This window comes from Puntigrus tetrazona, chromosome 16 (genome assembly GCF_018831695.1).
Source record: "Puntigrus tetrazona isolate hp1 chromosome 16, ASM1883169v1, whole genome shotgun sequence".
NCBI lineage: Eukaryota > Metazoa > Chordata > Actinopteri > Cypriniformes > Cyprinidae > Puntigrus > Puntigrus tetrazona.
The window spans coordinates 19,805,559-19,831,589 of NC_056714.1; the positions used below are offsets into that span (position 1 = coordinate 19,805,559).

Sequence of the window (26,031 nt, forward strand, 5' to 3'; positions counted from 1 at the left end):
ATCAAAGAAGTCCGCAATTGGATTCAAAGTGGAAATTTAAATTGAAATAGGGGGATCTATGGGGAAGGCACGCCATTTCACCAGCCGAATCTGAGCACAAGAGCAGGGCATGTTCCTCTGCCTCCTAGACATTATTACAATGCAAAGCAAACATTATGAATTCAGCGTCGCCATGTCCCCTGAACATAATATGCATGCGAGTTATGCGCAAAGTGCATTCAACTTCACACGAGTCAGGCAATCGAATGTTCTACCTTTGTTTGCTTTCAAGTCTGCTTGAATTTGTTCAGGTTGTGTCGCGTGGCTGTTTTTATTCATTGTAATTTCAGGCTAATTTGTGCACACCCAGTATTGTTGCTTCTGCACAATGGCAGTTGCAATCCACTTAAGAGATTGGCAAAATTTAAATAGATTTGATGTAATAATGATGTTTATATTGTTTGTATTGTTTATTATATATATATATATATATATATATATATATATATATATATATATATATATATATATATATATAAATAATGGATGATTTTAATATATTTTAAATATATTAGTTTAATGTACACTGTAATATATACACAATAGATTTTATTTCAAAGCGATTGCAGCTTTCAAAACATATTTAATAATGTCAAAAAAACACTTTAAAGTATGTGTTTATACAATAAGTATATGACTTACTGTGCTATTCTGAAGTTGTACAATAGCTTTGTGACCAAACTGAAATAATCATTTTAAGAAATGGCTTCTTCATAAAAACAATGTGAAAATTAATGTTGTTTTAATATTTTAATAAGCTGCTTCTATTTACATTTATTTAATACATCTTTTTATTGTCAGTTTGTATAAATTGTTGTTTAGGTTTCGGTTGCATTACGTTTTTATTGTTTTTTCCATTTTGTATCTTTTTATTAGTTTTTTGCCCTACCAACATCAGGCAAAGGGACTACTAATGAAAACTAGCCTTCGGGCTAATTTGGATACATTTACATGCATGAATGTTTATTATACACTGTCCCTTTTTGTGAAATAAATACATTTACAAAAAAAACCTTCCCTCTTAAAACATTCAGCCTTTTGCATCAGTCCTCAGTGGCGTTTAAATCTGCCATGGTGCCTTGACACTCTATTCTTCAATGATTTTCAGTGATAAATGGCTTGAATTTCTGTTTTCCTCATGCAAATCTATCAATTATCTTCATGAGACTATATAGCGCACAAATGAAATGAACAATTTTATAGCTCTTTTAGGTTGCATGCAAAAACCAGCTGGCATACAGAGGGTGAGTAAATGATGACAGCATGTTCATTTGTGGGCGACCTATCACTTTAAGTGCATTTCTTTTAAATTGTGCCATTATAAATCTGGCCCATCACAGTATATCGCCGGGTGCATGAGCTAATGAAGTCCCCAGCAGCCCTCTGACTGTAGCGTTCAGCCCTGGAGGAGAGAGACAGCGAGAGAAGAGCTCCTGTCCTGGAGGCTAAGTGCTCATTAAACCAGATGGCATTAGAGCTGAAACCTTTCCGTGCCACGTCGAGTTGACAATATAAGTCCAATGTAAGGTGCTGGCTAGCATCTACCCCTCATTTTGTAATTCATCAGATGAACCAATCAGACGTTCAGTATCAGGAATTGCGACTTGTCAAAGAAAACGAGCAATGACAGACAAAACACGCTGTACAGCATGTCCTGTTTATTCGCCATTGTTCGTAATCTCCATTAAAATCCGCTTGACTCTGTGAAGGCTGTTGTTTAGGAGGTAAATAGGACACATTTCCGTCTTCAGAAAAGATTGCGATTAAATCAGTGCCGAGTCGAACTATGTTTTAAAGCAAGGTGATTTTGAATAAATATGCATGGTTCCTATAGCAACGGCGAACAGTGCAAAACGATAGGCCCGAGCGAACCTCAATGGGTGTTCCTTAAAAGATTGGTAGAGCCGGAGTGATTCTCAATTTAATCGATTTCAAACGAAAAAGTCAATTTAACAAAGTTGAAAAGAGAAAGCCGCAGAGAGGCGAGGAGGAGGAGGGGGGCTGAAAGCATTCTTTTGCACTCAAGCAGTAAACTAACTACGGCACGCGGGCTGAGATTTCTTCCCCATTATCTCCCACCTCACATTTGCTCTTAGGCAAGCAGTTTAAAAGCCAAGCGATTGAGCCAGTGATCCAATTTGAAATGCAGAAATGATTAGAGCAGCTTGCCTCATTTCATATCGAAATTCTCTGATTTATGACAGGGCAGGCGCCAAGATCTATCTCCAAAGGGAATTAGCGTGCAATTTCTCTTTTTGCATATTTCCGTTATTTAGCCTCCCAATAGCAGATGCTCTCTCGAAAAAAAAAAAAAAAAAAAAAAAAAGAAGAAGAAGCAAAGACGGCACCAAGGAGGAGGTATCTTTTCATTTTAGGCGATGAAACCACTGCCATTTAAAAAGAGCAGGCTGGAACGGATGACAGACATGGGAATATATTTTCTGGGCTAGATAGTGATTTTGAAAAAATACAGGGCTTTATTTAGTTTATCAAACAGCACATGAAAAGAGGAAACATCAGGGTTTATTTTTAGAGAATCCATAATTTCGTGTGGATACGTGTGAAGGGGATTTGGACGTTTGCTGCGTGGAAAGGGGGGGGGGGAATGTCCCCCGCAACTCACCCGTCCAGCAAGCCCGAGGAAATATTAATACGCGGAGATAACGAGAGCTGCAGGAAAATCTGCTTTAATGAAATTTCCAGTTGACCACATGCAATTTGTTTCATCACGGTGAACAACTAATTGAAGTCGCCGTATCGAGGGTGCGTTATGTTGTAAACAGAGTCTTAGAGCAGGTCCGGACCTGTTATCCTCACCTTCAGCCTGCACCTCTGCCTCGAACCCTCGCACATGTCAGCCTGACATACGACATTCATGTATTCATATAGAGAGGGTGCACAGTCACAATGTGCTGTGAATACAGTGTATGCGTGTGTGTGTGTGTGTGTGTGTCTGTGTCTGGGTGTGAGTTAAAGCCGGACATCAGGTGGTGCAGAAATGAAGGTTCTGAATGGCTTGTTTGAAAGAAAAGATCTATCATTTATGCATTCGCTAGACACTTTTTTTTCCAAATCGACTTGTATTACATTAAAGGTATGCAATTCATGCATTCCCTGGGAATATAACCCATGACCTTGGCATTGCTAGTGACATGCTTGACTGTTTGAGCTGCAGGAATTTCATTCATACTTTAACAGAATGCAAAATAATCATTTTGTTTTATTTATTTATGTCCTTGAATCTCCACATTTAAATATATGAAAATGTATTAAAATACAGATATTCATGAATGAAAATCTAACAAAGCTATTAAAGTTGGCTTTAAATAATAGTGTAAACATTGCCATGTGGTATTGCTTATTATTGGTAGTTTTTCGGTATATTTACCTGTATGCTTTTGTTGCAACATTTTGGTTAGTTTTTTTTTACTGCCTTTTTGTTACTTCTAAATATTTTTTAAATATTTTTTTCCAATATGACGTATAACCATTTAAACAAATATTTAAATATATACATTTACACATCTTTTACACCTTTTACAAAATTTCACTGGTTGCATTAGGAAATCTCAAAAGCCGCTTCAAGTTGGTCTAAAACATATGAAGAGTTTATTTGCATAACAGATGATTTAAATATAATTAAAAAAAATCATGTTGTTTTATCATGTTATCGTGTTTTTACTGTGTAAGTTAGCTGTATTTTTTTGTTATTTTTAACCTAATCCAAATAACCCAACTGCAGTTTGATTGAGAGTAATGGGAATGATTTGTGAAAATTGTGAAAACAGAGTTGACTGTTTATGCAAATGAACTATTCATATGCTCTAAATGTACTACGATGTATATATTCTTGATTGATTGAAATAGAGTGCCAGCGTTTTTATCACGAGGGTGTAGATGCGACAAATCCATATGTTAGCGTATTCCTCATGCTAAAAGAATTGATTTTGGTCGATTTAAAGGCTTCGGATCAAAAGGTACTACCCAGTTTTAATCTCTTCCCGCGCAGTTTGGTGTCAGAAATGAAGGGTGCATAGCATGGACACCGGGATTTCCGGTGGGCCTTTGAGCGGCTCTGGGGAGCGTGGCAGCGGTTGGTCAGCACCGCTATCATTAGCCCGTTGTTTACACGCAGGCCTGGAGTCGGGGTGGCTCACAGTGTCACCAGCCACTTTCTTCCCTTCACCTCCTTCAGCTGATCAGAGGATCAGGGTATCAAGGCCGGATTAGCGGCGACTTGGGATTTGTGTGATTGGTTAATTTATTGCGGCGATGGCGGGTCTTTCATCTATGGCAACATTTAATCAGCTGCCGCCACACAGGCTATTACAGGTTAGCTCCTTTCTGCAGGCCTCCGCGCCACTGCCATCAGCTCCATCACAATTCCCCCTGAAATTTCCAAATTATCTGGAACAGGCTTTAGCTGCTCCGTAATAAAAATTAGAGCTGATTCCCGATAGAAGCTTTCGCTCGTACCGGGCCAATTATAAATAGTACAGCCGAGGCTCGAAAAGAGGTGGAGGAGAGAAAAAAGGGAAGGGAGGGAAAAAAGCCAACTCTGAGGGATGTTAGCGAGGAACTTATCGGCAGCCCCTGCTTCCCTGCTCTGATCCAAATCCGACCAGCTGAAAATTTATATTAGATTTTATCACACAGGCCTAAGTCGTGAAAAATCAATGAAGGTTATCTTTTATGTTGCAGCAACTTGTGGAAATATTGATTTTCATTTTATAGCGAATTTGGAGCATCAGTTTGTAATCACTCTCTCGCTGACTACACTGTTTTGGTCACTGTATCTCTTACACGTGGAGAGAGAGAGAGATGGCGAAGCAGTGGAGTGAGACTAGAGATCTGTTACTTACACACAGCGCCTCCGGTGAAGGTCTTAAATCAAGCGTCACCTCGGCATCTGTCTGCAAATGAGAGACGCTTTCGCTTCGCTTGTACGTCGACGAGAGAATGCGAAACGTTATCTACTGGTTCATCGTGGTACGTGTGTGTTCATTTGCAATCTGTTTTTGATCAGCTTTGTTTTTTTGGCTTAATGCTTTTAACCTTGAGGATTGTTCAGTCAAACATGCTGCAGCAGATCTGGAGCCTTTCCTTGATGCTTGAATGTCTTGAAATAGTTCTAGGACTAAATTCACAGAGTGCACTATATTTTTCAGTTTCAATAGATGCAAGGTGTAGTATAGTATATGCAAGTATAGTAAACAGTTTGTGCAAACATTCAAAGGGTGTATAACTGATAATAACTAAACACCAAATCAACAACGATCATGTGACACTGAATGCTGGAGTAATGATGCTGAAAATTCATCTTTGCTTCACAGAAATAATTACATTTTAAATTCAATTAAAATTGTAGTCATGTTTCTAAATATGTAGGTTTTTACTGTATTTGTGATGGAATAAATGTAGACTCGATGAGCCTTAGAGACTTTCAAAACAATAACAAAAACTGTACAGTAATTATTCAACTTCTGATCAATAGTTTATATAATTATCAAATATATTTTTTATGCAAAATTGCATTGAAATTTTAAATAGTTCATAACAGTGCCACACTGAATTAAGCGTGCAGGCCGTGTCATATATTTTGAAACACCTTATGAAATATTCTGACTACTACATAAAGAATACAATACTGATGAATACTTTTATTTATACATGTACACATGTATCCCATTTTTTCATGAATTGCGTCATTAGCTGCTTTGGTTGAAGATCTTCTGGGCCTTAAAAGAAACAGGGAGAGAGAGAAAGAGAGAGAGAGAGAGAGAGAGAGAGAGAGAGGGCAGACCTTTGCTTCTGAATAAGAGATGACTCCAGACTGTGGGGATCAGAGAAAGGGTTAATCCGATTCTCATTTTAGATAGTTGTCGTGGCAACAATCAGACGGTCTCCGGTGCTCTTTGACAGGCCTGTAAAATTCTCAGGTCATCCTGGATATAAGGCATTATTGTATGGCTAATTTGAGATGTGAAACGGGAGCAGTGTTAAATGTCTGAGGGTTCTCTGTCTCGCTGCCAGCGTGGGGAAAGACGCCCACGTAGACGTCCAGGTGAGGGAGACTGCCAGGTGAGGGTCAAAACACCCTTTATGACAGGGCTTTGCTGAAAGAATCTTGAAATCTTCTCAGTTGTTTCTCCCAAATTAGATGAAAACAGCAAATGGATAAGAATCGTGAAAATCTTTTTATATGTCGTTTGTTTCTCGCTAAATGAATTGCAGTGCAAATAAAGACTTTTTTCAAGATTTCTGCATCTGCTGAGAATATAACTTTCCAGAAGGGGGGTTTGCAGCGATAAAAGAAGAACCATTGTGGGTTCTAAAGAGAACATTTTAATATTTTAATAATATTTTAACATAATATAAATATATTTTCCACTATAACAGCTTTTTATGCAATCGAAAGGTTCCATTGATGTTAAAGGTTCTTCATGGAGCTATCAATGCCAATAAAAAAATATATATTTTGAAGAGTTCAGAGTAAAGGTCCTTGCACACCAAGTCCAAAATGTTTTTTTTCATATTCACCCTCCTTTCCTATCAAAATTCTATGGATGCGAAATCTGAACCTGATTTAAATTTTTTACAGATTTTTTTTTTTTTAATTATACACAAATCCGAGAATTGCACACCCCAAATGCAAAATGCAAAAAAGCCAAGCATTTAAAATATCACAAAAACATCTCAAAAGAACGCATTTGCAAACACCTTTGCTATAATATGAATTCCTGATAGATGTTTGTGTTACATAGAGAATTATGTGTTGTGTTTTTTGCAAATAGTCTTTTTTGGCGGCATGAAGACAATTTTAGTAATCTAAGAATCTAATTTTGTCCCATTATAAAGAACCTTTTATGCAATGGAACACTAAAGCTTCTTTGTGGAATCTTTATTTTTAGCAAATATGAGGGATCTCCATATTAAGTCAAATATTTCTCAGTAGATACAATTTTCTCAGAATCTGAACTTTTCACCCATGTTAATTTTATGATTGTATATATGCCATCTGTTTATTTCTTCTTAAGAACAGAATCTGTAACAAAGCTGATGAGCTTTGAAAGAGCAACCAATGAGCAACACTACCTTCTGACATATAGTTTGACAATGGGTTTCTGACATTTTATCTGTCACGAATGCATACTTTGCAGGAGCAAATTGCAGTAGCTCAGCACTTGCAGGGGATGTGGACTCGGGAAAGGAAATGATGTCACGTGAGGTGCCTGAGAGTGACTCCAGCCCATTTTCACTTAGCTAAACTATTTCTGCTGCACTCTAATGAAGGTGTGCCTGGGGCGTCACGTCTAATGGCCCAGAAAGACAGACATTTTGCCTGCCAGTAATGGGCTACTGTAACAGCTGTCCAAGATCTCTACCAATCCTGCCTCGGAGTGAGGAGATGATGTTCTCTAGGCTTTCATTGGCCTTTAAAAAAAGCCATTTGAAAAATGAAATCGAAAAAAAAAAACTGGCGTAGAGAACAGCCAAGCAGCAGCAGTGGCCCTTTCTCCACAAAAAGGGTGCGAGTGCATTTTAGTAGCCTTTCTCTATCATACCGCTTTCACCTTATAGATAGAACTTAAAGCGGCGCGTTTCGACCCCGGCCAAAAAAGAAAAATGACGTTACACATTCGGAATAATTTGCCGGAGCATTATAAAAACGTAACCTCAATCGGCCTTTGAAATAGATACTGATTCTTTAAATTCTTCTGGGCCCGTCGTAGGAAATAGTGAGATGGTGGTGATAGGGAGGCACAATGTGGCCAAAGTTCAGTCCTGAACGCTCGCCTTCTCCTCGCCGAAAGCCGCCCGCATTCTTTTTGCTATTCCTGGGCACCTGAGATCAGGCCGTAATCGGAGAGATCAGAAACTGGATCGCTGGGAAAAATTCGGGCTGATAATTCCACACTCTCCAGAGTTAAATGAGAGGACGCTGAGCTGGTGGAGAGGTTATTGATACTGAACACACCATTAAACTGCCTGAGCTTCAGTGTCACTTCTCATCATGTGTTATATATATATATATATATATATATATATATATATTTCATCCACAGGGCAGACTGGTTGTCTTCTTATTCTTTCGTCTGAAACGGTTCAGTTTTATGTTCATTCCCTTTTATAGAAGAAAGATTCTTATATGTGATATGGATGTGATATCACCATGCTGAGGAGGACTGAGCCTAGTCAGTACCTGGATGGGAGTCCTTCTGGGAAAGCTAGGTTGATGTTGAAAGCGTTGATAGTAATGCCAGCAGGGGGTGCTCATCCTGTGTGTGTCATAACGCTCCAGTATAGTGATTTGGAAGTTATACTGTCAAAAGAGCACTGTCTTTTGGATGAGATGTAAAAATGTCCCATTAAAACTCCCAGGATACCTTTCAAAAAGAGTAGACGTGTGACCTTGGCATCCTGGCCAAATTCACCCATTGCAAATGAACATCGTGGCCTCCTGACAATTCCCATATCTGCTGATTGGCTCCCTCACCCTGTTTCCTCTCCACCTATAAACTTGTGTGTTGGTCGATCTGGTGGACTATGCCTACCTTCGCATCATCCAGGTGGATTCTGCATACTGGTGGTGGATGAGGAGACCCAACTCCCCTACAATATAAAGCACTTTGAGTGCCTTGAAAAGTGCTATATAAACAAAAATGTGAGGAATATCAATTCTTATCCATCTAGTCACTATATAATTTTCTTTAACAGTAAAATATCAGAATTTCTATGTATTAAATGTTGTTATTGCAAATCATTGTGGTTTAAAAAGAACATGTTTTTTTACTGATAATTTCAAGGCACTCACAAATTTAAAATATACAATAATCTTGGTGATAAATGGACAGAATTTACAGTGACATTGTAGAATATGTCATAGAAAAAATTGATGTACAAAATCAATGTATGTCAAATGTTTAATGAGAAGGCAAAGGTCATCGACTGACCCAAAACCGATACTCCCTGTCTTGGAAGTGTAAGAAAAAAAATCTAAATTAAAGATATAATATTGTATTGTTGAGCCCTGTTGAAAATTATGAATTCCCTTGCGGTTATGAGCTTGTTGCTAAATTGTCCCCAAATAAACTAATGATTTGTGTGTGTGTGTGTGTGTGTGTGTGTGTGTGTGTGTGTGTGTGTGTGTGTGTGTGTGTTATCTCCACCACTGCAGAAGACGAAGCCGCATGTCCCGCTGGTGCTGAACGCAGGCCCCAGGTGGCTGCTGGATGTGACTTGGCAGGGAACAGACGACAACAAGAACAACTGTGTGGTTTACAGCAAAGGTAAGAGGATGCTTTATCTGCCCCGTACCAAACACACCAGCGCCGCACACTTCCGCTATCTGCATCTTTTTTCTTTCTTTCCTTTTGACCCTTGTGTGTGTGTGTGTGTGTGTGTGCAGCTAATGCTCATGTTTGGTGTGGCTTGGGCTCCCATGTCTCTTACATCTATTAGCGGTGTGATTTGTAATGTAAGGTCGTGGGGTCACAGGTCATTGTGGTTTTGCTATGACAAATGTCATTCACTGACATTTGCTTTGTTGACATTATTTTCCATGTTTCCAAATGCATTTCAACAGCGGATGGCCCAAAGGCGTCAGTGATTCATGCGTGTTTCTTGAAGCAGCAAGCTGCTCACATGCAGCAAATCATCTGGACTTTAAACGTAACATTAAGATTTAATAACCCATCCATGCTGTCTAAACTTCACACAATATGAGTGAAACAGGTAGCAACATGTTACAACTCTTATATCAGTATCCTACCAGAATACTATCATTTAAATTCTATTATTACTACTGTGAAATCATAATAAATTCCAAACCAGGCTCATTGGAATACGGTTCTGTGAGGTTATTACTGGAAAATTATATTACATTGTGAAAATATCAAGTGAAATATCCAGTGAGAGGCATTAAAAAAGTGTTCAGTTTTGTCCAAAACAGGTGTTTTTATTACACTGATTGCACTAAAAGTTGTTTATGAATTATGAACCACCTAAACATAACCAGCAGTGTTACCTAAAGCAAACCAAAAAAATGGATTTGATTAAGCAACCAAGATTCATACCTGATGCTCAAAGTCCTGTGCTGCACCGGGTGGGCTACCGAGCAAGTTTACTATGTCAGAAAAACAATGGATATGTAGCTGATTTTGTGATGTATAAATAATACATTATGGCAAAACAGTTTTTTGGTCATAATAGGCTATGCCACGAGTTGCTCAAAAATAAGTTTTTATTAATAGATAATCTAACGTAATCATAATTTGTGTCAACAGTAATAAAAGTTGTTGATATTTTACTGCCATTAGTGTTCATTTCAGCTGAAAACTGCAGTGAAATGTATGTATAAGTATGGTTTTGGAGTTCTGGAGTACAATTGTCAGTTACAATTATGAAAAAAATGGTTTTGATGATATGATAGTAGCTAATAGCATATGAACACATTTTTACAAGTATATTGTCTGAGAAAAATGTGTCACTCTGTTTGTAAGCTGTAATTGGTTTTTGCATGAGCATTGCTGCATGGTTGCTAGGGTTGTTGATAGGTAGTTGTCAAGGGGTTGTCGGGTAGCTGCTAGAGTGTTGTTTGTGGTCACTATTTAGGCTTGGTTACATCGGTGTAAGTCAACAGTTTTTTTTCTTGTCCAGTAAGTTTCCAAACAACAATTTTTAAGAAGGTAATAGGTACTGTCAGCAATGTAATTTGACTGATTTCAGTCATTAGCCTAGCAGTCGCTATTGTATTGTAGCAAAAACTGCGGTTTCCATGATACACTTTTGTAATGGAAGCATGCTGACATGACAGTTTAAAGTGTTGTTCTTTACAAACGCATGCTTTGATGGTTATATTGCATTGAGGTGCACGTATAAACAAGTAAATAAGCAAAGTACAAGGATTCCAGAGCGAGAGCTCTCATTTAGCTGAATGTTTTTCAGATGATTATGACTCTCTCTGCGCTGAAAAAGACTTTCTTCCCCCTCAAAGTGAACACGAGGCAGACGTGGGATTTTTCGTTTCCCAGCTCTCATCTTCTAATCACTGCACTGCACTGTGGGACTGATCCTCTTTACCAGCGCCTTCATTTGTGCACTTTATCAGCAAATCATTAAAGTTTTGATAAGCTGTTAAAGAAGATTACGCAGTTCTTTTAAAATCGTCTAATCTTTTTGCCAGGAGACTGAATATGGGAAACAAAAAGGCTAATAACAGGATTTCTAGAGTGTTTTGTTAAGTCTATAATTTCTTCTCTGCCTTCATATTTATTACCGAAAGGGAACAACTCCGCTACGAGGTCACTGATTCATCTTTGCTGGACTGTATTTTTTATTAAATGGATAGTTACGATTTTGGATGTTGACTGGTTCAATTGTATATTTAAATGTAAATGCAGGATTGTTTTTTTCTGTTTTTACATTTTGCCACTTTCTAACGCTCACTTAAAATTAATATTGCATAAAATATACAAACAAATAATTTAATGACATTGTTAAATGTAATATTTAGCAAATTTTTAGTCAATATTTTTTATTAACGTTACATTACATTAGCATTACAAATGTTTATTATTTGTTATATTTTGCCTTAACATTCATTCATTCAATCATTATATGTACTTTTGTAAAAAATTAAGAGATAAAATAAATAAATATCTACATTAAGAGAATAAATAAATAAGAGACTCTGAGGAAGAAAATAATGCACATTTTCCCTGTTGGCTGACATGTTTAGGATGCAGCAGAGATTTATTGACATTTTATTGCGAATAGTTGCATCAGCGTTCTCTAAAGGCCTTGAACGTTCCCAGTCCAGTCCCTGTACACAACATCACCTTCACTGCACTAAAACACTTTCCACGAACAGACACACATGGTGAAGATGGGAATTGTGTGTTTGCTCCAGTAATAAATGCATCCCACAATCCTGTACGGTTTAATCTGTAATATTCAGGCCTGTTGGGTGTGTGTGATTCCCTGCGGGCGGCTCTGAGCGACCAATGGAGGGCTCACTGAAAATAGCGCAGCAAGAATAATCAGGAAAACTAGGAACAACAAACCTGTAAACAAACACTTGTCTTATTATCTTCCATCTTTTCACTCTCGTCGTCCTTTTTTTTCCCTCTGTATTTCTCAAATAAAATATGTGTATTGAAAACGTTTCTGAATATAGATACTTCGGGTATAAAAAGAGTTTTTCCTCTTCTGTGTATTATTACGGAATCGTCTATTTTATATAAACCCTATACACAGCATGTGAAAAAACTAAATGAACTGTGATTTAGGTGTCAGTCAGATGTTCTTGGCCAGGTATATGCTGAGAGTCTGGTTTTTTTGTGGCTGAATTGACTGAGGCAGCATTGAATTGTCACAAATCTGACACTTATTTTGTCTTAAAGCCAATTTATTATTTATGTAACTAGTTGTGTTGTTTTTCTAAGATGTTAATGTGCCTGTCATGACGCTCAAAATCTTTTGAAATTTGGGCAGCAGACAGTTGAGCTCTTGTGCGTTTGGACAGCAGATATTCTGCTCTAGTGTGTCTGATTATTTAAAGGTCACCTAAATTTTTCCTCTAAGCCTCTTAGAAGCAGGAACAGTTAGATAGAGCGTGTCAGAGGAGTCGAGGGGGAAATTTGGCCATTGTGCGTGTGGAAATTGACCAGTGTAACGAGAGCGTTTTACATAAGCTCATAGACTGCAGGACTGGACTAATTCACTGTGTCTTTGTGCAGCTCATATTCTGTAATTCCTCTCCATCTGATTCTCCTCCACACATCTCTATTGTGCGTTTGCTGTGACAGAGTCAAAGCAGAGACATTTTACCTCTGCCTCTTGTCTTCTCTTTTCATAATCTTTCGTCTCTCATCTTCTATCTGTGTATATAGGCACTAAGGATGTGAATCATAAAGAACTGAGGGGTACTGATTCCTTTTCTGTTTCCAATTCTGTTCCAGTTCTTCAGCGAATCTGTTGATTCTTTCATGATTCAAATGATTCTTTTAGTACACTGAAGAAGGACCCTAGGATAATTAGTCCTAATTATATATTGGTTTAATACACTTCAGTTATAATATATCTCTTCATATATCTACCACACTCACTCAGAAATCTCCGCAATTTTTTTTTACCTGACTTTATCTAGTGTTTAGATTTCTGTTCTGGAAGTGTATACAAATATGTACATATTTAATTAGATAACACCAAATTTGCATATTTAAACAACGTTTCAGAAAATGTTTAATAGAAAACAGTCGTCTTGATATAACGTGAATCATCAATCAATTATGGAACTTTGGTTAGTTAACTATTAGTTAGTTTGGTTAGTTTATTAGTTAAAATAGTGGTGTCTTGCCTTAAACAAAAGTACTAAACAAAGGTCTGCTTTTGGAACTAATTGTGGAGTATTTTTGACTGGCTCATTAAAAAACGACCAGCTCATACGAGTCATTTTTTTCCATTTCAGCCTATATCAGAATACTGTGTGTTGTCATTGCATATAACGTGTCTTTTGTTTTTTATTAATTATTGGCGCCAAGTTTTGCCTGGTAACATTTGGTTTAAACTCACGGTTTATTTTGCAGTGTTGCTATAGATTCAATATCAATGCAGAAAATGCTAAGAAGCGCTATCAGAACCAAATGTCATGCAAATGAATTTGTTGCCATGTTTTTTTGGAAATGGTTCTGAATACGAACCCATTCTCGATTCCCAACCCTAATAGGCACCGAAGTGTTTCATCACTCTACAAACCGAACCTTCAAACGTATATTTATCTCCATTTGTGTGCACGTCTTTGTGTAAGCGCAGTGCTGGGTGAGGGGTTTCACGCTGACAATAAAGCGCTAGAAGACGGACACATGCCAGCTGAGTTTGGAACGACACAAAAGACAAACGCTGTCGTGTTTTAAACTGTTAAGGCCATTAAATTGTTTTCATTTCATCTTCCCCTTTGAAAAGCGCGGAGGCAAAGCACACGGAGGTGCCAGGGTTATTATCTCTTATCTTTGAACAGCGGAAAATACCGCGACGCATAATAACCAAACAACTGCACACAATGTAAAATTTCATTATCAGGGTGTTAAAACTGGGTTGTACCCTGAAGGGGTCCCCACCACAGCTTTGAGCGCCAGCGTAATTATGTTTAATTAAAATACAACAGAGATCAACAGAATCATTTTCATTAGGAAATTATTAATGATTCTACCGTAACAATAATTGATTGCAGTGAGACGGGCTGCAAGAACAGACGGTCAGAGAGAGAGAGAGATGGGAGAGTTGCATAATTTTAAGTTGAGAGCAGACGCGCACACACTTTTTGCATTTATTGGACATAAAGTGTACTGTGTTATTGAACTGAGAGACTAACAAAGGGAATCGTGTTGAACATTATCACATTAATGACTAGTAATAGGAGGACTGAGTTAAAATACCCTCAGCTATATAACATAACAGTATAACAGTAATTAATGAACTATCACTTGTACCAAGGTACTACCATGTTATATATATATATATATATATATATATATATATATATATATATATATATTATTATATATATATATAATTACAAATTACAAAGTAAAAAATAAAGAAGCACCGTAAGTATAAATATTCAGAAAGCATTCAACTAATATGACATTACAATGGTGCATGTGCAAAAAACAAGGGGTTATTATGGTACAATCCAATAAAAGTAAAAGCATGGTACGTGAGTTTCATTACCATGGTGTAGTTTAGAGTACCACAGTATTACCATTGATTCTTTTATTTTTTTGGTAATGATGGTACATTTTCAAATATCCAATCCAACAAACGTAGTATTACCAATGTGCATGTTCAAATTAAATACGCCATTATTGTGGTATTGTTCAAAAATAAATAAATAAAATATCATATGTGATATTATTATGGCGCCTGTTCACGACAACATGCTATTTGCCATGGTGGGTGCATATTAAAAAAACATGGTAATACTGTGTTAAACACAGTATATGCCATTGTGTATAGTCAGAAAAAATAAATAATGATTTATCATGGTTCCTGCTCCTCCTGCAAAAGTATGACCATTGTGCATATTCAAAAAATATGGTAATATAATGGTAAAAGGAGGGGGGAAAAGACATTACCATAATACTGTGGTGTAAGTTCAAATATGTATTACTGATTCTTTAAGCAGAAGGCTTTAGTGACACTGCTGTGTTTCACTCTGCATAATTTGTCAGTATGTACAGCTTTAGTAGGGCTGTGTGTGTGCGTGTGTGGATCACAACCTCCTGCTGCTACTATTAATTATGATTCAATTGTGTAGCTCTGGAGCTGCTAAGAGTGATGTTCAACTCCCCCGTGGCATTTCTAATCAGCTCATGAAGTACCTGCACCTGGAGTGAGTGAGTGTGTGTGTGTGTGTGTGTGTGTGTGTGTGTGTGTGTGTTAGTATGTGTGTGTTTCAAGAGTGCGCACACTCCTTCTCTCTTGTAAGAGTGTGTGTGGGCTTGATGATTTAACCTGCATAATTGTATAATCGATGTTGAGAAATGCCTGTGCATCGATTTCCAGAGGGCAGACAGATCTCAGTGTCACTGTGAGAGCTGAGCTTTAACACACAGTCTGGAGCTGAGTCTTAATACAGACACACACAGACACAGTAAACACTCCACTTCCTGTATCCCACAATACATCAGCAGATTATGGGCAAAGCATCTGTTATGATGAGCTCTTCATGGATGCTACTGAAAGATTGTAGACTTTAAACAAGCTATAATGCATGTCCTATATGTGTGTGTGTGTGTGTGTTATTTAATAGTTATATATTTTTGCTGATGAACTCTTCATATATAATTATTTTATTCTATACATAATTAGATGTTAAAAATATTTACAAATCGTATAATTACTCCAAATTACTTTTTTGCTGTAGTAAGTAAAATATTTTAAAAAGTAGATAAAATAATAATAACAAAGCATCTATATGCATTGCATTAATCAGGTTTTGCGGAAAAATGTGATGAAATGTCATGTAAGATAATGGCAATTTATTGTTTATTTATTTTGTTGATATAATATAATATGATTTACATTTATGTATATTCTTATTTTGATTTGGGGTTGAAATATGACCCCCATCCATTCAATCACACACGCTATGCAAAATGACTGACAAGTCGATAACAATCTCGGATTTGCTAGATTTCTGATTGGCTACAAAAAAGCGCGGGCCGCTCCCCTGGCTCTTGTTTTGCTGTTTCCAGAGCCTGCGGCTGTCACAGAGACAGGTGTGATTTCTCAGGACACATATTTCCTTGATATTCAGTGCGTGTGAGATGATGGGGCCACAAAGCTCAGTAAAATAGATGTCTACAGTAGAAAAACAGCTATATTTTCATGTTTATTTCTTCTTTGTGTACAGTGGGGTGACAATTCTTGTTTTGTGTGCTGCAATTCTTCACACTCGATCTATATGTACCGTGATGCTCATTTCCCGTTTCTAAATCGGCAAAATCCACCCACGCTGTGGCTATTTTTTCCATCTGCAGACATTTTTCACCATGTTTAAGCACATTATTGTGATTATCTATCTCTTGCGCCTTTGGACATCAGCATAAGTGGATTTAGAGGCTTTCCTGTGTGTTGATTTTAAGTTTGGGCTCGAGTCTCTTTAAACGCAGGCAGAATGGAGCACTTATCACCAAACGATTAAGAAGCGAAAGCTAATGTGATTATGAATATCATCATACGTTCTTACAGCATAATCAACAACGAGCACTTGGAAAAGAGTCGTTGACATATCTGTGAGTGTTCAACTATAGAATAATTGAATGGAAAATTACTAAAATATATCCTGAAAGAGCCTATATATTCTTTTTGCCTTTATAAGCTCTTAAACAATACAAAGTCTCTGAAACAAATTGAATAAATTGACCATCTCTTTAAAAAAAAGTCAGCCATTGGTCTTTTAGTAATGTCTTGGTTATGTATGTAACCCTTGTTCCCTGAATGGAGATTTGAATCTACTTTGAGTTTAACAAAACAAGCCAATGAACACTGATATGCGGTATCTTGCATCTGTCTGCCACACCCTGCAGCACAGGTATTAGAAGCAGCAGGTCCACTGCATTAATTCATGTTTTCGCTGAGGAGCCAAGCAGGTGACCCGCATCTCAACTGTGGTACAGCGGAACGAGGGTTACATACATAACTGAAATGTTCCCTTTCAGTCAGTCACTATGAGTCACGTCGGTGACCGATGAATTGGGATCCCTACTAAAGTGCCATAAGGCAGATGATAGGACAGGGCTCTACACAGAGAAGGTCAACTACTGCTGTTCCTTGAGCAACCCAACAGTAGGACTTGGATAAAACTGGGAAGCATGCCCTTTCAACCCCAAGAGGCACACTGCGGAGTCACCTTAACTTTTAAGCGACCTTTACTCATTTGAAGTAGCCCACAGGGCCCTATTGCACATAGAAGTCTCTGAGACGGCTCAAGCTGCATTACTTAGAAGCAGCAGAACGTGGTCTGCCAGGGAAGCTTGGCCATAGAATTTATTAGTTGATAGGCCTGCTGGAGGACTAAACAGGGTTTGCCCAGATAGGGAAATCTCTGGAGAATTGGTGTAAGGACGACGGAAACTGACACAGGAGAAAACTGGTTTAACAACCAAGCTACAGAACCTAATAAATCTGTTGCCCAGCCCACATTTCTACATATGTCTGCTAGAGAGGCACCCCCAGCCAGCCCCCAGGATGGTGCAACACATAGCCGACTCATCTAACGAAATGCCTGCAGGTCCCCCACCCTCTTGATCAAAGCCAATGAGGTGATAGGGATAGGGACAGGGACTTTTTACTGATATGCCCGACCTTCAAATGTGAACCACAGGAATGGTCTGTGTCATGGGAGGATCAAGACATAAAAGTATGCATCCTTCAGGTCGACTGCTGCAAACCAATCTCAGGGACGGATGCATCCAAAAATGCTTGTGAAGTGAAAGGTTCAAAATTCACAGATACAAGATTGGTCTTAACCCTGCCACCTTTCATTGGCACAATCCTTAACTTCATATCGTCTGGAGAGACTGGCTCTATTGCGTCCTTCGCCAGCAGGATCACAATCTCTGCACACAAGACAAGGGCATCAACAGACCTCACTGAGGCGTACTGGATGCCCTAGAACTTTGGGGGATGCCAGGTGATCTGAATCACGTAGACGAGTCGGATGGTCCACAGGAGGCTCCGAGACAGACTGCTATGCACTAGCAAGGCTTCCAGAGACTGTGACAGTGGAACCAGTGAAACCACCAACAAATCCACGGTGGGGCAGCATGGTGGAACACAGGGACCCAGCCGGGGTCTGTAACGGCCTTGCGTGTGACAGCAGGGGGCAGGGTCTGGGTGGGAACCTGATTCTTCCTTGTGAGGGAAGAAACAAAGGAACCCGGCTTGAGACTTGTGGCACTCCAGCAAGTAAAAACACGAAGTGAGGACTGTTACAGTGAGGAGAGTTACAGCCCTTACCTGGTTTCACAGATGAAAAGGAGGGGTGCTTGTAGGCAACCCATTGATACCTGCTGGCGAAAGAAAAGGAAGGAGGTGATCTGACCTGTGACATGGGAGGATGTCAGGTAGTCACAGCCTATAGTGGTGCTCCTTGACCACAAACGTTTTTTCCTGTCATATTCATCGCACAAGGTCCGTCACAGCACAAAACCATTCATCCATCCTGGAGGGATTGGGACACGGCGGGAGGTCAGCACCAAAGGAAACTGGCGGTGCACTCTGTCCTGCAGAGGGTCCGCAATGCTCCAAAGGCAACTCCAACGGTTGCGGAGATCTTAAGGAGAGAGAACCCCCTCCCCCCTTGGGGAAGCCCTTACCATGATCCTCAAATCACCTGTAATACCACTCAAAAAGGAATGAGCAGTAGTGATTCACCACCACTCGGCTCCCAAGTGAAAAGATGAATTAACGTGATACACCTGGTGTGGTAGACAGATGTGAGATACCACATGCCAATGTTCATTGGCTTGTTTTGTTACACCCAAAGTAGATTGGTTTCTCTGGCGAGATCCCAATTCATTGGTCACCAACGTGACTCATAGTGACCGACTGTAAGGGAACAATTATAGCAATAAACTCAATATGAAATGCCAAGTAAAATCAGATATTGAACCAGTAAAAATTGTAGGGCGGGACTTGATTGGTTCATGAAAGCTAATAGATTTCATTGTCAAACACCTTGTTTGATAAAAAAAAATGGTTATATCTGTAGAAAGAGAGATTTGATTTGAGGACAAATGGCCAAACACATCTCTGTTAAAGGCATCTGGAGTTCAGGTATTGGAGAAGACGGCAAGTGAGAGAAAGTAAATGGATCTGAAAGCATCAGACAGGTCACCAGCCGCCCACTAAGTGAGGATAGATGGCGGTCCAGTCATGTTGTCTCCTCGGCCGCGGGGCTGCACTCTTTATGCAGCATAAAATTACTGTCAGCCCGCATCTATACCTCCTCCGAGAGGTCACTAATGCCACATGCATGTTATATACACACATTTACTGTATACAATTTACTGTACTCACTTCATCACTTGCTCTGATGTTAAAGGAATAATTCACCCAAAAATGAAATTCTGCTACCATTCACTCACCCTCAAATCATTCTAAAGCCCTACGGCCCCTAACCTCCCCAAAAACATCAATATAAGTAGATGGGAATGACATCAATGCTCATCATTCACTGTCAGTACTATGAAGATTTATAAAATGTCTGATATCACAAATCCATTTTTCTTTTCAGCTCATCCCACGCAGTACCTAGGTTCTGAGAATGAAGAGACTTTTGTTCTTCGGGTTTTTTAATTGCACATCATATCATCAAAGATACGCAAAAATGCCAGTGATTTTTATGTTGTTTAGGATAAATGTTGATGTAGTTAAAATACTGAAATAATTGGTAATATACTGTTTTTCAGTATTTTGAGTTAGGTTTTTGATATTTGTGTATTTGTTCTAAAAAGTTTAATTGGTGTCCTATTTTAAATTCTACAAATTAATTTAAAGAAACGTATTATATTTTGTTTTATTAAAGCAAGCAATTTTATTAACTATACCAATATCCCCCAATACTACCATATGTAGCAATATTTAACATATATCTATCATATGCATTGTACATGAATGGAATGACAATAGGAATTTTTTTATTTGATAAGGCATGTTAAGCAAAACAAAGTTGTGCATCGGTTGACTAGATTCACTAGATAAAACTGATTAATTCAAACAAACTGCATTTACTTTAACTGTTTTTGTTACCTTCACTGTTAAATGAATTCTATGCTATGAAAACAAATCACATGATTTGTGAATGAATCTTTCAAACTGGTCTAGTGAGCTGAGTAATTTGATTCAATAAAAAAAAAAAAAATCTGATTTAAAAATGATTAATGTCAAAATCTGACCCATTATTTTGCTCATGAAGTGATTAACATTTTTATTCTATTACAAAATAATGACCCAACACTATACATTTGTTAAAATAATTGTGCAGTATGTCAGTATGTTTGCCTGTCCTTCTCACATTCATCCTTCAGACCATAAACATGCCTTCTGACCACTTTATAACTACTGGTACTCTGCTTAACAACCTCTTCCTGCTCTGTAGCAGAGCACTGCAGAGACAGAGAGAGAGGGAGAGAGAGAGAAAGAGAGAGAGGGAGAGAGAGAGAGAGAGAGAGAGAGAGAGAGAGAGAGAGAGAGAGAGAGAGAGAGAGAGAGAGAGAAAGAGACAGAGAGAGAGAGAGAGAGAGAGAGAGAGGGAGAGAGAGAGGGAGAGAGAGAGAGAGAGAGAGAGAGAGAGAGAGAGAGAGAGAGAGAGAGAGAGAGAGAGAGGGAGAGAGAGAGAGAGAGAGAGAGAGAGAGAGAGAGAGAGAGAGAGAGAGAGAGAGAGAGAGAGAGAGAGAGAGAGAGGAGAGGGAGAGAGAGAGAGAGAGAGAGAGAGAGAGAGAGAGAGAGAGAGGGGTGATGGTAGCGCCATCTGTCCAGTCTCTGTGGGTATTGTCATAAAGAGAGCCTAATGTTGTCATCATCCTTACATGGCAGAGGTCATTACCGTTTATAGAGGCACATGAAACTTTATGGCAAATGAACTTATGCTGTCATTATGTGAATAGCAATGAAACAGGATCTGAACAAAAGCCTCACAATGAACTTGCATGACCTGTCACAAAAGTTAAAGGCACACTATGTAACTTTTGGCATTTTAGAGATTAACAAACAAAACTGCATGAATCTCAAGGAGGAACATTCTAGCCAGAGCCGCTTCTGTGTGTTTAATGGATACGATTAGTCACACAGGTACCATGCTACTTTGCAGCTGATTGTCCCGACAGGTCAGAATATTATAACACTTATTATAGATGTGAAGTAGTGATTTGGGATTAGATATAAACACAGTTTTGGAAGGTGGATTCCAAAACTGGAATCATTGTATAAATGTAGTATATTCTAAAATAAATACATTTTTTATTTTACACAGAAAATTAAAAATACAGCAAAACTGTATTAAAAAAATGTTGATTACAATGATTAGATTACTAAAACAACAGATAACATTTCTCTATTTATGTTTATTGTCCACTGCAGTTTTTCTGTAGGTATGAATTTTGCTGCCATCATTTTTGCAGTTCCATTTAATTCCACTTGATGTGTATAAATGGCACAATTTGCACTTTCACATCTGTTTTTGTGGTGCATTTCCACTGAGCACGGCGATCAGTTGCTTGTTTCTAACCGCTCTCTGTGTTCGTGTTTATAAGTGAGGGTGATTTCTGGGTTCCGGTCGCCGCGAGGTTGCCTGCTTTTCACTCGAGCCGGGCTTCAGGTTGATTTAAAGACCGTTAGGAATGGCAGCGAGAGGGAGAAGACAAAAAAAAAGACTGTCGACAAATCAACTCACGCAGATGCCTCTCAAGGTTTCAGCTGCAACCTATTCAGCAGGAGAAAAGAGAAAAATATATATACACTCTATCCTGTCAGGGGCTTTTGGCTTATCTTGAGTGACTGTCAAGGCTGGGAATATCAGGGAATGGACAGAAACATATAAAATTAATAAGCTCCTGGATGTTGTCGGAAGTTATGATGCTTCCATAAATCCTGGTTTGATCAGAGAGGACAAGGCTTAAAGCCAGAGCCGCCTAACGCACACGGCGAGTGTTTTTGGGCCTGGCTTCTCATTCTGTCGCCGAGATAGAAGCCCTTAGCTGGCGAAATAAGATTTATCTTCCTTACACCCCCTTTCATGACTGACAAATCTGAGAAAGCCTGAGGCGACTCGGCAGCCATTACTACCTTTAATAAAGGGCATGGGCTCAGCAAGGTGAAACTTGGGCCAAAGGCAAAAAAATGCGCAGAAGAGAAAAGAAATTGGCGCTTGCTTATCAGTTGTACGTCCCGTGTTGGGTGAAAGGTCGAAGAGCTTTTTGTTTGTTTGTTTGTTTCTTATAGCAAAAGGATGGATGCTATCTGTCCCAGCATCCAAACGGCGAGGCTTTCTGGAGTGCTGCGGGTAATATTTCATGTCAAGAATTAGGCAAGCAAACCTCTGTGTTTTTTTTCAGTGGGTGGCGGAGAGAAGCATTGATCATCGTCTGAATAGCGAACAACGATGCGTTGGCTTTTTCGAGAGGATGTTCCGTGCGCAAGTACATTTATTGCAGGGTAACTAAATGCTGAGGTTGTGTTGTGTGTTTCAAACAGATTGAGAGTGTAAGAGGTTGTATCAGAAGGGAAAAAAAAGCATAACAATAACAATGCTTGCTGGACCAAATTAGAAAAACTGTATTTCAGTTTGAGGGCTTGTATTGTGAATGTGCCATGCTTTTGGGCATGCCAGAAATAAATGACTTTTATGATACATAAAAGTGTACCGAGGACACATTTATTCAAGTTTCACTTGAGAAATCATGCTGATTTCCTTCTCATTTGTTATTATTATCAACAGTTGTGCTGCTTAACACTTTCGTGAAAATCATGGTACGTCTTTTTTCTTTGATGAATAGAAAGTTTAAAGGAACAGCAGTTCTTGAATTACTGTCGCTTGATGGAAAAAAAATCTGCATCTATCTTTAAAAACTTAAAATAAAAAACTAAAATCCAGACTCTACAAAAGAAAAAACAAACAAGTTATTTTAAATGTTACAAGTGAGTTTTGGCATTTTGATGTAAAGTACGAAAAAATAATATTATGTTTGAGATTTGGCTAAAGATACACACATATAAAAGAGTTTATTGATTAGCGTTTTATAGATTAAAGGGGAATCTAGGAAGGAAATAAGGGAAATACTGTAAGCACAATTAAATTTAATATTCACATTGTTCATCCTTCTTCTTTCATGTGTATATTGTGTTTGTTGTTATATCAATGGGTTTGCCTAGCTGTGTAAAAATTCTTTGATGCTTTAATGTACCTTAAGCTATTATTTATTCTATAAATGTTGTTGTTGTTAGAAGGTTGAGTGGTTTATGGGGAAGTGACCTGTTCCATGTACTGTAGATTAAAACCATTTTTAAACATATTTTTCACAAATACTACTCAATTTCTGTGTAAAACTTTTTTAATTAGCAAAAAAAAAATGATTATGCACCTTCAACACTGTGAGCTAGAGGAGATTTTCACAGCTTTAACTATCTTGACTAAAGGTCCTGTAAATGCATTCTATGAATAAGTGTTTTCTAGGAAATAATTGAATTGAGTGTTTGACGTCTGCGCTCTGGGTGCTTTACTGCTGGACTGGTTCTGAGCTGAAGTCTCTCAGATTATCCTGTGAATTGCTCTACCTGTGAAGTCTCCGGTTCGCCGATGGCTCTTCTGCATGAATTATTCAGATAGGCAGAATCCTCACAAAATGCTCGTGAAGGCAGTGAATTCTGCTCACTGGTAAACAGATTTTAGCGATTTTCTGCTCCGAATCCCTTCTGAGTTGAGTTGTGCCTCGGTGCCAGCGACGGATAATTACATCACATCTCTTTTTCCTCTCCAGACCCCTTCAAACTTTCCCCTGAACCCATCGCAACCCCCTCCCCCTTCACTTTGTCCGCATCCTGAATCATTTTTACCACTGGCCTAGTATCCAGTCATATCAGTGGTGAGGAAAAATGGTCCCCTCGTATTGAAATGACAATCCGAAATTTAATTGATTGATTGAGGTCTGGAAATGTATTCAGTTGTTAGTTTAAAATTTACACACCAAATGATTGAACAAATCAATAAATGGATCTATAATTTTGATGTGTAAGTATTCATTTAATTTGTATTACTGGACAAAAAAATGGGATGCAAATTAAATAGGTGACAAATATATCTCCCAGTAGGGTTATTTCTGGAACTGGTAACTGAAAACTTTTTTCTTTTGGGGCATTTATTATTTTTTATTATGCATCATCCATAACAGGAGTCAGTGTAATGTTCAAGACGAGTACCATATTGGCCAGCGCAATACTAAAAGAGTCATTGCATCTATAAACATAAACAGTAAACTTGCTCGCTGTGGTTCGTGTGTGTGTGTGTGTGTGTGTGTTGTGGGCTGCAATCTGATCTTCACCTAGGCAGTATTTGGGAGGGCACATTTGAAGCCGTTGACCCATACTGGGCCTCACAAGAGAGGAAACACTGCATACATGAAGGAGTGGCGTTTGGCCAGAGCCCAGCCTGGGGAGAACACACCACCCTGATCACAGCATGGACACACGAGTGTGTGTGTGTGTGTGTGTGTGTGTGTGTGTGTGTGTGTGTGTGTCATAAAACACCTACTGGTGTAGTACAGAGGGTTAGGGTTCAGAGCAGCTCCGGCATTCCAGGGCAGATGGGAGGAAAGGACACACACACACACAACCTGACAAAAATTAGATGCACTGATGTAAACTAAAGACCTCATTGTGTCATATTTATAGAGAAATTTCATTAATCAGATCTTTCTCATTCATAGCTCATTCAATCTCACTGCAGTCTAGGAAAAACAATGGTGGTCTCATTTGGTATTTTTCTCAGCTAAAATATACTTGATAATACTATGATAATTATTTGCAGCAAGATGCTCTCTCTCTCTCTCTCTCTCTCTCTCTCTCTCTCTCTCTATCTATCTATCTATCTATCAGCAAATTCATTTCAAAGCAGTCTGACTATCAAACACTAGTTTATTTGCTCCGTAACGTTTTGACTAGAATCCATAGGCTAGTGTTATTGTTCTCTCCCTCCTGATTAAAGCTACAACAAGCATTTCCCACGTGTCGTAGCATTTGATAATATTTGCTTCTAATCGTCAGAGGACTCGCACTACTCCTATTAGTGAACATTAGCCGTTTAAAGCTGTTTACACACCGCAATCAAGGCCATTGGCCGCCTTTTACCACTTCACAGATAAATAAAGCACAAAGTTTGTTTTCCTACTTTGTCTTTGAGCTCCTTCGGTGCGGAGGAGAGGCCAAAACCCCAAAGGCGGAGGCAGGAAGCGCTCCTGTACCGCGGCTTTGTCATCACGCTTGAAGAATTTCTGTTTAATGTACTGTAATGTGGAATTCAGCAGGGACCAGTTTAATTGAGTTTTACACAAACCAGTTGGGAGCGGCGCTGGAAGCTAGGTGATGTTGAGGTTCTTAATCTGTCTCTCCGTAGAGGGTTGTTGACGAAGTGGTTCTTTCTCTTTGTGCTGGGAAAAAAGAGGAAGCCTAGGAAATGATACATCCGTGGATAAAACCAATTGGCAACCCTCAAAGGGAACGAGGTTGATAAGACAAATCCAGCACTTGTAGAGAAATAAAAGAATCCAACTGTTCATTAAAGGCGGAAACAAAACAGGCGATTGAGAAGGCAGGCCGGCCAGTCGAAAGAGAGAGAGGCAGGCAAACAGAGATGGCTCCTATCAGAGGAAAGGATTGGAAAATAATCAAGGATTTGTGAGCTGAATTAATAACCAGACAAATACTGATTTT

The 26,031-nt window shown here is 38.7% G+C and overlaps 1 protein-coding gene across 3 annotated transcripts in view; it reads left to right on the forward strand.

Annotated features, from left to right (window-relative positions):
• Window positions 1-26,031, forward strand: part of zfpm2a (zinc finger protein, FOG family member 2a) — a 138,939-nt gene that overhangs the window by 79,403 nt on the left and 33,505 nt on the right. For 2 of the 3 annotated variants that reach the window (XM_043262009.1, XM_043262011.1), the window contains one exon: window positions 9,218-9,329. In XM_043262009.1, the coding sequence (XP_043117944.1) occupies window positions 9,218-9,329 (112 nt within the window). The remainder of the gene's footprint in view (window positions 1-9,217; window positions 9,330-26,031) is intronic. The other variant, XM_043262010.1, reaches the window with a different exon arrangement.